The sequence below is a fragment of the Pteronotus mesoamericanus genome, unplaced genomic scaffold (assembly GCF_021234165.1).
Source record: "Pteronotus mesoamericanus isolate MK-2021 breed Mesoamerican mustached bat unplaced genomic scaffold, CSHL_Meso_final contig_64, whole genome shotgun sequence".
NCBI lineage: Eukaryota > Metazoa > Chordata > Mammalia > Chiroptera > Mormoopidae > Pteronotus > Pteronotus mesoamericanus.
The window spans coordinates 5,191,401-5,206,719 of NW_026555224.1; the positions used below are offsets into that span (position 1 = coordinate 5,191,401).

General features: G+C 34.3%; 1 protein-coding gene across 1 annotated transcript in view; it reads right to left on the bottom strand.

Annotated features, from left to right (window-relative positions):
* The window catches only part of LOC129076783 (phospholipid-transporting ATPase ABCA3-like), a 242,139-nt gene that overhangs the window by 65,933 nt on the left and 160,887 nt on the right, over positions 1 to 15,319 (bottom strand). The window contains exons 21-22 of the mRNA XM_054580937.1: positions 12,997 to 13,209; positions 5,717 to 5,887 (exon numbers count right to left, since the gene is read on the bottom strand). Of these exons, the coding sequence (XP_054436912.1) occupies positions 5,717 to 5,887; positions 12,997 to 13,209 (384 nt within the window). The remainder of the gene's footprint in view (positions 1 to 5,716; positions 5,888 to 12,996; positions 13,210 to 15,319) is intronic.

Here is a 15,319-nt window from a genome sequence, read left to right on the forward strand (position 1 = left end):
ATCATCAGAGGCAGGTCCAGAAAGTAAAAACAGTGGTCTCCAACCATAGAAGTTCATACCACAAAGTCAGGAAATCAAGACAGATCAACTTAGAAACAGAAGCAAAAGAGAAGAATCTCTATCAAATAATGGGAAGACAAAGAAATATAGCCCACTCGAAGGGAAAGGAGGAATCCCCAGAAAGAAAACTAAATGAAATAGAAGCAAGTAAACTATCAGATATTGAATTCAAAACAACGGTTCTAAGGAAGCTCAATGAACTCAGTGAACTCAGAGAGAATTACAAAAGCTACAGGGAAACAATGAGGAACTTACTGCAAACTATATCAGCATGAAAAAGGACATAGAAACTATCAATAAGAGACAAGAGGAAATGAAGAATACAGTTTCTGAATTGAACAACACAGTAGATGGAATCAAAAGCAGGCTAGAGGAAGCTGAGGACCGAATCAGCGAGCTGGAGGACAAGGTAGAAAAAAGCTCCCAGAAAGAGCAAGAAAATGAAGAAAGACTCAAAAAGAATGAAGAGGCATTGAGGGAAATGCAGGACAACCTGAAATGTAATAATATCCATATAATAGGGATACCAGAAGGAGAGGAGGATGAAGAAGGGATAAGGAACCTGTTTGAAAAAGTAATGATGGAAAACTTCCCTTATTGGAGGAGAGAAAAAGTCATACAAGTCCAGGAAGCACAGAGGGTCCCATTCAAGAGGAACCCAATGAGGCCCACTCCAAGAAACATCATCATTAAAAGGGCAAATATCAAAGACAAACAGAGAATCCTAAAGGCAGCAAGAGAGAAAGAAGTAGTAACATATAAGGGAGCCCCCATATGGCTAGCAGCTGACTTCTCAACAGAAACACTGCAAGCCAGAAGAGAATGGCAAGAAATATTCCAAGTCGTGAAAAGCAAAGGCCTGCAACCAAGAGTGCTCTAGCCAGCGAGGCTCTAAATTAGAATGGAAGGTGAAATAAGGGGCTTTCTAGACAAAAGAAGACTAAAAGAATACTCTTCCACGAAACCAGCACTGTAAAATATGCTAAAGGGACTGCTTTAAGAAGATGAAGAAAAAGTGTCTATATAATACCCAGTTCCTTTCACAGTTACCAATATTTGATATTACCAAGATTTTTAATACTTAATAATCTCATTGTGATGATGTGTTATTTTGATTATTACTTTATTCTTTGTTGAAACTAAACCTTTTTTATATATTAATCCAGTGATTCCCCTGCTGGGACTATACCCTAAGAACACCAAAACGCCAATACAAAAGAACCTATGCACCCCAATGTTCATAGCAGCACAATTGACAATAGCCAAGTGTTGGAAGCAACCTAAATGCCCATCAGTAGATGATTAGATCAAAAAACTATGGTACATATACACAATGGAATACTACTCAGCAGAAAGAAAAGAAGAACTACTAAACTTCGCGACAGCATGGATGGAACTGGAGAGCATTATGCTAAGTGAGATAAGCCAAGGGGCGAAAGACAAATACCATATGATCTCACCTATAAGCGGAACCTAACCAACAATACAAAGATGCAAGGAAAATAAAACCAGCAACACTGAAAGGAAAAGAAATCAACAGAGACAAGAGGGAAGCGGGGGGGCCGGGAAAGGGAAGGGAAGGGGAAATTCAACGAATATATAGCAAGGACTCATGGACAAAACCAAAGGGGAAGAGCTGAGGGAGGGAAGGAGGAAGGGGGCAAGGGAAAGTGGTGGGCGGTTGGCAGAGACAAATGTATTTGAAAAAATAAATTAAAATAAAATTTAAAAAATATATATATAAAATCTTAATAAAATAAAATTAAAAATCAAAATACCTAACCAGTACTTCTCAAAATTGTCAAAGTCATCAAAAACAAGCTATAACAGAAAAAAGACATCAGGTGAAAATGTTGAAAAGCTGAATAAGCTATGTATGAACTTTAGTTAATAGCAGTGTATCCATATTGGTTCATCAATTGCATAAATGTACCATATTAATGTAAGACATAAATAAAAAAAGAAACGGAGAGTGGGATATATGGGAATTCTCTGTACTCTCTTATTTTTCTGTAATTCAAAATTGTCCTGACATAAAACCTTATTACAAAAAAGCAGTAAGTCCTCAGTAAGAACGTATCAAATCTGACCCCCAAATTTCTTTGCTTTAAATAAACAAAACCTTATTTAAAAAAAAACAAAAAAAACAGATAAAGACATTACAAAGAAAGAAAATTACTAATATCTGATAAACATAGATGATAAAATCATCAACAAAATATTATCAAACTGGATCCAGCAACATTAAAAAGATCATACACCATGATCAAATTAGATTTAGTCCAGGGATACAAGATTGGTACAATATTTGCAAATCAATAACTGTGATACAACACACAAACAAAATGAAGGATAAAAACTAGATAACCATATTAATAGATGCAGAAAAAGCATTTGAAAAAATCCACACCCTTTTATGATAAAAACTCTCAGCAAAATGGAAATAGAGGAATATACTTCAACATAATAAAGGCCATATATGAAAAACCTAGAGCCAACATCATACTCAGTGGGCAAAAACTAAAAGTGTTTCCCTTAAAATCATGAACAAGACAGGGATTACTGCCTTCACTACTCTTATTCAACATAGTACTGGAAGTTTTAGCCAGCAATCAGACAAGAAAGAAGAAATGAAAGACATGCACATTTTAAAAATAGTAAGTAGAAATGTTATCATTTGCAGGTGACATGACATGGTACATAGAAAATCCAAAAGACTCCACAACAAGTCTGCTTGATCTAATAAATGAATTCAGCAAAGTAGAAAGATAAAAAATTAATATTCAGAAATAAAAAAAATTAGTGGCAGTTTTATGCACCAATAATGATATATCAGAGAAAGAAACTAAGAAAGCAATCCAATTTACTATTGCAACAACAACAACAAAAATAAGGAACCTAGGAATAAGTATAAACAAGGAGGTGAAAGACCTATACTAAAAAAATATAGAACATTGAAGAAATTGAAAAAGATACAAATAAGTGGAAGCATATACTGTGTTCATGGATTGAAAGTATTAACATCATTAATAGATCCATGCTATTCAAAGCAATCTATAGACTCAATGCAATTCCTATTAAAATACAATGGCATATTTCACAAATCTAGAACAAATATTCTAAAAATTTATACGGAACCAAAAAAGACCCTGAATAGCCTCAGCAATCTTGAGAAAGAAGAACAAAGTTGAGGTGTCACAATATCTGATATCAAACTTTACAAGGCCACTATAATCAAAACAGTCTGGTAGTAGCATAAGAACAGGCATACAGATTAATGGAACAGAACAGAGAGCCCATAAATAAACCTATGTCTTTATGGTCAATTAATACTTGACAAAGGAAGTAAAAGCATACAATTAATTAAACAATGTCTTAAATAAGTGGTGTTGGGAAAATTAGACAGGTACATGCAAAAAAATAAAAATAAAACTAGACCACCAACTTACACCATACATGAGAATAAACTCAAAATGGATAAAAGACTTCAGTATAAGTCATGAAACCATAAAAAATCTTAGAAGAAAATGTAGGCAGGAAAATCTCAAACATCTTTCATAGCAGTATGTTTTGTTAATATGTCTCCTAGGTCAAGGCAAACAAAGGGAAAAAAAATAAACAAATGGAACTACATCAAACTAAAATGCTTCTGCAAAGTAAAAGAAACCATCAACAAAATGAAAAGGTAACCCACTGTATGGGAGAACATATTTGCCAATGACATGTCTTATAACAGGTTAGTTTCCAAAATATATAAAGAACTTATACAATTCACAACCAGGAAGACAAACAATCCAATCAAAAATTGGGTAAAGCAGACTGGTGCAGCCACTGTGGAAAACAGTTTGGAATTTCCTCAAAAAGCTAAAAATGGAATTGCCTTTTGATCCAGCAATTCCACTGCTGGGACTATACCCTACGAATCCCGAAACACCAATTCAAAAGAACCTCTGCACCCCAATGTTCATAGCAGCACAATTTACAATAGCCAAGTGCGGGAAGCAGCCTAAGTGTCCAACAGTAAATGAGTAGATCAAAAAGCTATGGTACATTTACACAATGGAATACTATGCAGCAGAAAGAAAGAAAGAGCTACTACCCTTCGTGACAGCGTGGATGAAATTGGAGAGCATTGTGCTAAGCAAAGTAAAACAGGCTGTGAAAGACATACCATGTGATCTCATTTATAAGTGGAACCTAATCAACAAAACAAATGAGCAAGCAAAATATAACCATCAACATTGAAATAAAGAACAAACTGCCAGTAAGTGAGGGGAGGGGGAAGGGGAAAAAAAGGGAATGGGTCATCAAGGAACATGTATAAAGGACCCACGGAGAAAGCCAAAACAGGCAAGGACTGAGGGTGGGAGGTGAGGGTTGGTGGGGCAGGGGAGAGTGGTGGCAGGAAAATGGAGACAACTGTACTTGAACAATAAATAAGTAAATAAATAAATAAGAAAAAAAATTGGGCAAAGGACCTGAATAGACACTTCTCCAAAGAGGACATACAGAGGGCCCAGAGACATATGAAAGAATGTTCAATGTCACTAATCATCAGAAAGATGCAATTTAAAACTATAGTGAGGTTATTACCTCACACCCACCAGAATGGCTACTATCAATACCTTACCAATCAACAAGTACTGGCAAGGATGTGGAGAAAAGGGAACCCTAGTGTCCTGTTGATGGGAATGCAGTCTGGTGCAGCCTCTGTGGAAAACAGCATGGCATTATCTCAAAACTTAAAAAGTGGAAATACCTTGTGACCCAGTGACCTCACTTCTGGGAATATGTCCTAAGAATCCTGAAATACCAATTTGAAAGAATATATGCACCCCTATGTTCATAGTAGCATTATTCATAATAGCTAAAATCTGGAAACAGCCCAAGTGCCCATCAGTATATGTATATATACTCAGTATATGTATATATACACATCAGTATGTGTATAAAAATGTTGTGATATATTTACACAATGGAATACTATGCAGCCGTAAAAATGAAGGAAATCTTACCTTTTTGCTACAGTATGGATAGACCTGGAGGTTTTTTTATTAAGTGAAATAAACCCATCAGAGAAATACAAATACTATATTATCTCACTTATATATGAATCTAATGAATAAAGTAAACTGGTGAACAAAATAGAAACAAAGGCATGGATACATGGAACAGCTGAGCTGTCATTGGGAAGAGGAATGGAGGGACTGGATGAAAGGTGAAGGGATTGGCCAAAGATCATATATGCATAACTCAAAGACACAGATATCAGTGTGCTCGTACCCAAAAGGAAGGGGTGGGGGCTCGGTAGAAATGGGCAAAGGAGGGGAACAAAGATCATCTATAATTGTGTCAACACTAAAAATAAAGTTAAAAAATTTCAACTTGAGTTTGTGAAGATTTAATATGTATGTAAAGTTACTACATGATTGGTTATTAGCAGCTTAGTTCTGTATCTGATGACAACTTTAAATTTACCTTGGATTTGTTTTGCTTTTGAGATTTTATTGTATTTACAAAGGTTTTTTCCCCCCCAGTCTTGTAAAATGACTCCATGTGCTGAACATGTGGCCTCTCTCCTTTGAAGTAAGGGTGGATTTCCCTCATGTCTCGTGGACTTACTTCCTAGAAATTTAGAAACTCCAAAAATACTTACTTTCTTTTTCACAATTTAAGTAGGCAGCATGTTTTTTTATGGAGCACAATTTTTTCATCTGGTAGAAAGTAAAATAGTCAGTGATGCACTTCGCCAGATTGTAGTTGGGAAAGAGTAATAATGACTTAAGCATGAAAGTTCTGGTGGCATTTGACACATTATGTTCAACTTCTAAAAAGATGATAAGATAAGATATCATTATAGGAAAGGACAACAAATCCTCCAATTTATTATCAAACCAAGATCAGAGAATTAAAAACCAGATGATTGTACTAGAAAAGTACTGATTACTTTCTAAAAGGTTTGTTCCACTTGATAGATCATGACAGTTTATGTTGATAATTGAAGAATTTGGAACAGCCTTCTTGATTAAGTGGGTGTCCACATAAGTCTTCCTGGCACCCATTATGAACAGGAATCAATTACTGTCTATTTTTCATACTTTTAAACCTAATCGACCAAGTAAGGGAGGTAAATGTAAGAGATACAGCCTAAAATTCAACAGTAGGGAACAAGTAGGAAAATTATGATATATTTGAAAGTACAACAATCTTCAAAGAAACCAGTTAATGGATAACAAATATCTTTCCAAAGAATGTATTTAATGTAAATAATAATTAGAGGCTAAGTTCCTGGGGATATGAACATGCTTAATTTATGAATTGGCATTGTAGAATTTTGATAATGAATTCAGTTTTGGGGAAAGAAGATAAAAGGCTGAAAAGGAAGTTCACATAAGACACTTTGAGCAAAAAAGAGATGACCAAACAGTAAAACCTTAAGTGCCAAAGCCATAGTAATTCTGTCTTGTATAGGTTTTAACTTTATATAGGAACAAATACTCGATCCAGATTGAATTTTGGATATTGTCCATTTGAACAGATGCCAAAAATGGCACTAATTTTATAGATCAGTATTATCTAATATAACTTTTCATGATTATAGAAAAGCTCTAGGGCTGTGCTAACATACATTTGTGGCTATTGAGCACTTGAAATGTGGCTAGTGTGGCTATGGAACTGAATTTTAAATGGAATTTAATTTCAATACATTTAAATATAAATTTAAATAGCCACATGTAGCTAGTGGCTACCATACTACTCAGCACAGATACACTTGTATCTTTTGGGCTCATCCAGTAGCAACCATGAATATCTTCTAACCTCCAAAGAGGAGAAAGATCTTTGGTGAGGAAGAAAAACAATATCTTACTTGATAAAACAATGAATGTGTTCATTCATTGTGTTATTAAAATGTGTTATTAAAAATAAATATCATCTAGTTCAGCATGGGCATTTACTGTTCAGAACAGAATATAAATCAACCAAATTGTAAAATACTCTAAACCTGGTATGACATCTAGATACACAATGTTGACATGCCAGTTCTTTGGAGAGTCCTAGTGAAGATGTTTCATGTGCTCACTTGACTGGCCTTGGCATTTGTTTTACACACTCAAATAACAGTCTCTCAGATTTGTAGCATTTTTGAATAATGGTAGTTTCTTTCTTTCTATTCTGAATTTATTTTATTTTTCTTCTACATTGCATGACTGATTAAGACCTATTGTGTAATGTTTAATAGAAATGGTAATAGTAGTCACTCTCATCCAGTTCTTCATTTTTTGAAAGAAATGGTTTTAATGAGTCATTGAATATTATATTTGCTATAGAGTTTTGCCATTTATAAAATTAGGCACTTTTCTCTCAATCTTATTTACCTTGATATATATTTACCTATATACTTGATAAATTTTATCAAGTATAGTTGATTTTTCCGCATTTAGTGTGATAGTAATTATGTTTTTATCATTAACTCATTTAAATAGGAACTTTATTTCTATATTTTCTAATATAAAAACAACCTTCTTAGATTCAGTTTGCTAATATTTTGTTTAGAATTTTTGAATCTATATTCATGAATGAAATTAGTTCATGATTATCTTGTCAGTTTATGTCATGAGGCTTTTGATAATCTCATAGAAATTGTTGAAAGTATTACCTTATTCTTCTCTGTATTAGCTGGAAGACAATATAGAACTTACCAGAAGACTCATCTAGGCCTTGTGTTTTCTGTGTTAAACTAATTTAAACTATTAACTACTTGAATTCTTGTAGAACAATTTAAATTTTCTATTACTTTGTAAATCAGATTTAGGGAATTTCATTTTTTTCTAGAAATGTAACAATTTGAAGTTCTTAGTTTGGTGTCTTAACATTGTTTATCATATCATCTTACTTGTTAATATGTAACAAATATATATACTGTATACTTTTTATACCTAATATTTATCTCAATTTTATTAGTCTTTCCAACTATCTGGCAATTCCACTGCTGAGATTACACACTAAGAATCCTGAAACACCAATTCAAAAGAACCTATGCACCCCAATGTTCATAGCAGCGCAATTTGCAATAGCCAAGTGCTGAAAGCAACCTAAGTGCTCATTAGTAAATGAGTGGATCAAAAAACTATGGTACATTTACAGAATGGAATATTATGCAGCAGAGAGAAAAAAGGAGCTCCTACCTTTCGCAATAGTGTGGGTAGAACTGGAGAGCATTATGCTAAGCGAAATGAGCCAGGCAGTGAAAGACAAATACCATAGGATTTCACCTATAAGAGGAACCTAACTGAGAAAACAGACAAGCAAGCAAAAATACAGCCGGAGACATTGAAATAAAAAACAAACTGACAGTAACCAGAGGGGTCAGGTGAGGGACATAATGGGGGAAAGAAAGGGAAGGGTCACCAAGAACATGTATAAAGGACCCATGGACAAACAGAGAGGTGTAGGATTAAGGGTGGGGGTGGGGTGAGGCGGGGGAGAGTGTGGGGGTAAATGGAGACAATTATGCTTGAACAACAATAAAAAATTAATAAAAATAAAATTTTAAAGTGTAAAAGAAATTTAATTCTAAGTATTTTATATATTTAATAGTATTCTAAACCAACTTCCAATGTTTCTTTGTGAATGCATAAAAATAAATATTCTTTGTATTGTCAAAAAATGTTTTAAAACTTCCAATTGTATGTTCTTTTCCCAGTTTTTTTTTTGTTACTGATTACTGATTTAATTACAAAATGGCAATGAATGTGTCATATATTAATCTACATGATATGTCACCTAGTCAATTTACATGTAAGGAATCCATGTGTGTTTTTAAACATGGATTTGGGATCCTTTGTTCTCTATATACCCATTGATTCAAGTTTATTAACTGTATTATTTAATATATAACATTTATTGAATGTCTTTCCCTGCTTAATACTTTTGTTAAAAGAGAGTTATGCTAATACCTCCTTCTATGATGTTGTATGATTTGCCTACTATTTTAAGTAGCTCTCAGTATTTTGACTGAATAAAAATAATAAACAATAAATTTTAAAAAATAAACATGGTTCTAGTTGGAAGACAAAAAAAATGATTCAGTGGGATTTCTGAAACTGAAGATTTCAGAGTTTCAACAGTTCTGGAAATCGTCGGCTTCCTTCCTTCCTTCCTTCCTCCATTTCTTTCTTCTTTTAATTTATTTTTTATGTTTTATTTTCTTTTTCTTTTTTATTATTGTTGTTCAAGTACAATTGCCTCCACTCCCCCCCACCACTCTCCCCATCCCATCCACCCATACCTCCCACACTCCTACCCTCCTTTATACCTCTTCCTTGATGACCCTTCTCCTTCATTCCTCGTTATCCCTCTCCCCACTCCCCTTTGACTACTGTCAGTTTGTTCTTTATTTCAATGTTTTTGGTTATATTTTGCTTGCTTGTTTGTTTTGTTGATTAGGTTCCACTTATAGGTGAGATCATATGGTATTTGTCTTTCACCACCTGCCTTATTTTACTTAGCATAATGCTTTCTAGTTCCATCCATGCCACCATGAAGGGCAGGAGCTCCTCTTTCTTTCTGCTGTGTAGTATTTCATTGTGTAAATGTACCACAGTTTTCGCTCCACTCATTGTAAAACAGAGCTCAGAAATAAACCCATTTCTCTATGGTTAGTCAATATTTGACAAAGTGGGTAGAAGCATGAAATAGAGTAAAAATAGCCTCCAACAAATGGTATTGGGAAATCTGGGCATCTACATGCAAAACAATGAAACTCAACCACCAACTCACACCATACACCAAAACGAACTCAAGATGGATAAAAGACTTAAATATAAGTTGCGACACCATAAAAATCCTAGAGGAGAACGTAGGCAGGAAAATCTCAGATATTCCACCCAGAAATATTTTCAGCCTCTATCTTTCCAATATTATTTCTTCCTCTTCTATTATTTCTTTCTTTACCAGAATATTGGAACTTCTCACTCTATCCTCCATGGCTTTTTCACAATTCTTTAATATTTTTCCATCTTGTCATCTCATGAAATACAGTAAGTATATTTCTTTTGTATTCATCTTTAACCACAAATTCTCTCAACAGTTTCAACTGTGTGTGATATTCTGATACTTCTGTCTGTTGAGTTTTTTTAAATTAAAATTATTATTAATTCTTGCTCTGGCTTGTGTGGCTCAGTGAATTGAGCTCTGGCCTGTGAACCAAAGGATTGCTGGTTCAATTCCCAGTCGAAGACACACGCCTGAGTTGCAGGCTAGGCCCCCAGTAGGGGGTGTGTGGGATGCAACTGCACACTGATGTTTCTCTCCCTCTCTCTCTCTCCCTCTTCGTCTCTCTAAAAATGAATAAATACAATCTTTAAAAATATTTTTTCATTTTCAAGATTCTTTTTGGATCTTTTTCAAATCCGCTTGTTCTCTGTCTCCATATCCATATATATATTTATAATGCATACATATATATGTATCTATAATACACATATATGTATTGTATGTTTTATTATTATACATTCTGTCATTTGTTCATATACTTGACTATTACAATTTAAATATTTAAAAATACATATTTTATATTCTCTTCTAAAAATCCCTAAATCTTAAATTTTGCAGGTCTGATTTTGATTTTACAGTTTGTGGTTTCTGCTAGCATTTGCTCTTAAGGCCTTGCTTCTTTTTTTTTCCTTTTGCTATTTTAACCTGATCTCAAGTTCTCTAGATAATTTACCTGTGGGAATACTTTAAAGTCTCAGAATTATGCATGCTTTTACCACTCAACTGGGGAGAAAATCAACTGAACTTATTTGAAATAAATGATCAGGTCATGTTTTTTGGCTTACATAGGTACAATAATTTCAGAACTAAACTATATGGGTACTTTCCTGTGGTTACAATTCCAAAGAGAATTACTATTCCTTTTTCCAGTGCCAAATTCAAACTTTATAAATTTCCTTTCTGTGTTCTATTTTTGGCATTAGTTAAATTCTGTTTACCCTTATAATGAAGACATGGTCTTTTTAATGTCCAGTTTTAGATAGGAAGCTACTAAAACTTTGTTGGATGTGCTTTTATGCTTTTTATTCTGACCTCTGTGTTCATCACATCTTATGAAAATGTGAAATTAAGGTCACCAGTTTCCATCAATAACCTCACATCAAATCTACCTTTAATGCCTGCATACCTTCAAGGACATGTGCTTCTACTTTATTGTTGGCCTATACCAATCCCATACTTTTTTCCAGTTCATTATTTTGGCAGAGTATCATTTGCAGTGTTCTGCTGCTTTTCACTGGAAGTCTCCTTTGACATTCTAATTTCCAAATCTACTGGCTTTTTTTTTTTTTTTTTTGCTCTCATGATTCATGACTCTTTGCAAAATTTTTATCCCCAAAAATGTTTTTTTAATCTTTCCAAAACAGTAATTTCTTATTTTTTTAAAAATTGAGTTTATGCCTTGACTTGCCCCATGAGCAAGGACTCATGGACAAAACCAAAGTGGTGAAGGATTGAGGGAGGGAAGTGGGAAGGGGGCAGGGGAAAGTGGTGGGGGGAAGGCAGAGACAAATGTATTTGGAAAAATAAATAAATTAATTTTTAAAAATTTTAAAAAATTGAGTTTATTGGGGTGACATTGGTTCACAAAACCATATAGGTTTCAAGTGTATATCTCAACAAAATCTCATCTGCACACTGCATAATGTGCCCATAGGCCCAAGCAAAGTCTCTCTCCACCCCCATGTACCTCCATTTTCCCCTGTCCCTCTTTTCCTCTAGCTATCACCATCGTGCTGTCTGTATCTATGTATTTATATATTTATACAAGTATATAGTTATTTCTCTTTATCCCCTTAAATGATTTAACCTATTCTAGGTTACAGATCAAATGCTTTCAGGAAAGTCATCCTACATAACACAACATTTCTTTTTGAAGAGGTGTGCAATATATATACACATTTGCCTTCCATAATTTGGGGATTCCTTGAGAATGAGTGCTAATGCAAATCTCTTAAAACTTTTTTTTTGGTCTGCTATCCAGAGGCTTAAGTCTTGCTCATGTGAAACACTCACTCTTTTATGACAGGTGAAGGACTAAAGGAATGAGGCAAGAAGCCTGTGTTTGTGAAGCTCTGACAACAGGGAGGGAGGAAGTGATCAGATGCTGAAGCCAGTTCAACTTCATGTCAGAGAAGGAAAGAGAGGAGATGCAAATGTGAGAATACTACAGAAATCAGGCCACAAAGGAAGGGAAACTGGCTTAGTTGTAAGGATATCAGGTGCATACAGAGTTTTTCTTCTTCCTGGAAAATCTTGTTTGACTGCTCAGGGTCTTTTGCTTTTTCATTAATTTAAGGAAGAAGGGCCACCCCATAAAATGTTTTCTGAATAAAACTGTAGGCCTCTCCCAAGAACTCAAGATTCCTCTCCATTCTTCCCTGTTATCACCACACTATGAAGTGCCACAGTATCAAAGGATAACACTTTTAAAGATAGTAAGTGCCTGGGGTCAATGTATTTTTGATATAATTTATTCTAACTTTTTGAGGCCTGACCTTTTAAGGAGAAATCTGCTCTTTTATTTTCATTTATTCTCTGTTTCTGACAAATTAGTCACATGAACAAATGCTCCTAAAATTCCCAAAATCTTGTGCAAAACCAATTCCCTAAGTTATGTGATAGAGCTATAGGATGTTAGGATAGAGAGGAGGGATCTAGTCAGAGGGCCTATATATCAGGTTCAGTCCTATCACTTCAATTCAAAGATGACTCTAACAAATCTGGCATAGTATCCCAGCCACTCAAAGTAATTTTTACTGATTTACATTGAGTTCAGGATTTTCCCACAACCTGGAACTTAATTGTCTACTAATGTCCTCTGTTATTTATTTACTGCTGTCTTATAAGGAAGAAAGCATCTTATGAAGCCCTTACACTTACCAAATTGAAATATGGTATCTATGAGGACACTGAAAATGCCTGAAAGGTAGTTGAACAACACAAGTTTGATGTAGGCAGAAGTACTTTTAGAAAACAGGAAGCTCAGCAGGTACATGAGGGGAATGGCAGACCAGCCGTACAGCATGAAGATCAGCATTGTGTCCAGGAAGTGGTAATCTGTGAGATACACATCCAACTGGCAGAATTTAAACACTCCCTGAAACACAGAGGACACAGAGATAAAGGCAAGTGAGACCTACATACAAAAATAAAGTCAGAACATTTGGAGAATGAAATAGCAAGCCCTCTCCTTAGCACAGAAGTACTCATTACTTAAATAGTTTTCCCTCTTAATCAAAACAAAACAAAACAAAACAACCCCAGCCATCTCCTTTTTCCCAGAGGGAAGTCCAGGCAGCAGAACTTCTGTAATTCCCTTTATTTATTTATTTTCCTTGGAAGAGATTTTTTTAACTCATAAATAAAATCAATATATGTTCCCTCAATAATCCAAATTATCAACTGTCTGAGAAAGCAGATTATTTCTCTAAAGAGAGACTATTTCTTCAAAGATTTTTTTCTTTTATTTCATTTAATTTATTTTCTTTATTTTTTCAAATACATTTTTTCTTTTGATTACATACCTTTCCTATCGCTGATGTCCACCTATACACTGGGTCTTTTAGTTCTATTCCATTCTCCCACTCCCATTGCATCCACTTTTTCGACTCTGGAACATCTTTCTAATTTTTTTTCTTCTAAGTACTTTTCCTTTCATAGTGTTTTTTTTCACCAGACCAGTGAGGTAAGCAAGGTAGTATTTTTATTCTCATTTTACAAATCAGTTAAGTGGCTTGCCTAAGACCACTAGAAAGTGGCATAGTCAAAATTAGCCAAAGTTATTGTCTCCAGAGTCTATACTGTTCACATTTATTAATACTGGCATTCCAAAATACCATTCCCATTCTTTAAAATATTCTTGTTATTACTCTGTTTTGTGTTTTAACTTGTTTTTCTTCTATTTCTCCATAGTCCATTCTACTAAATAATTACATGCAGCAACAAAGGCTTTCCATAGTATCCACATCCATCTATTTTTTTAAATTAAATTTATTGTGGTGATATTGGTTAATAATATCATATGTGTATTAAGGGTACATTTCTGTAATACAGGATCTGTATATTGCATTGTGTGCCTGCCACCCAAAGTCAAATCTTTGTCCATCACCATATATTTGGCCCCTTTTACTCTTACTATCCCTTTACTCCCTTCTTCCTGGTAACTTACCACGCTGTTGTTTGTGTTTATGAGTTTCAGTTTTATATCCCACATATGAGAGATCTTACATGGTTCTTGACTTTTCTGATTTGACTTATTTTGCTTAGCATGATATTATCAAGGTTCATTTATGTCGTTGCAAAGGGTGGTATTTCATCTTTTCTTATGGCTGAGTAGTATTCTACAGTATATATGTACCACATTTTCTTTATCCAGTCATCTATATAAGGATAATTTGGTTGTTTCCATGTCTTGGCCACCATGACTAATACTGCAATGAACATAGTGGTGCATGTTTTTGTGAATAAATGTTTTCAAATTTTGGGGGTGTGTACCCAGAAGAGAAGTTGCTGGGTTATATGGTAACTTTATTCTTAATATTTTGAAGAACCTCCATATTGTTTTCCATAGTGGCTGTACCAGTTTACATTTCCACCAGCAGTGAAGGAGTGTTCCCTTTTCTCCAAAACATCTCCAACATGTGTCATTAATTGTCTTGTTGATAATAGCCATTCTAACAAATGTGAGGTGGTCTCACTGTAGTTTTGATTTGCATTTATCTAACAGCTAGTGAAGTTGAATATCTTTTCATATATCTGTTGCCAATTTGTATATCTTTTTGGAAGAAGGGTATGCTCAGGTCCTTTGTTCATTTTTTTAATTGGATTTTTTGTTTGACGTGGAGTTATATGAGTTTTTAAAAAATTATTAACCCCTTGTAAGAGCTGTTGTTTGCAAATGCCTTCTCCCATTTTGTTGGTTATCTTTTTGTTTTGTTGGCAGTTTCTTTGCTGTGCAGAAGCTTTTTAGTTTGATACAGTCCCATTCATTTATTTTGCCTTTACTTCCCTTGCTGTTGGGGTCAAATTCATAAAATCTTCTCAAAGATCAAGGTCCATAAATTTAGTACCTATGTTTTCTTTATGTAATTTATTGTTTTGAATTAATTTTTGTTCATGGGGACAAGCTGTAGTTAATTTCATTTTTTAATATTCTTTTCCATGTGGCTTTCCAATTTTCCCAGCACCATTTATTGAAGAGGCA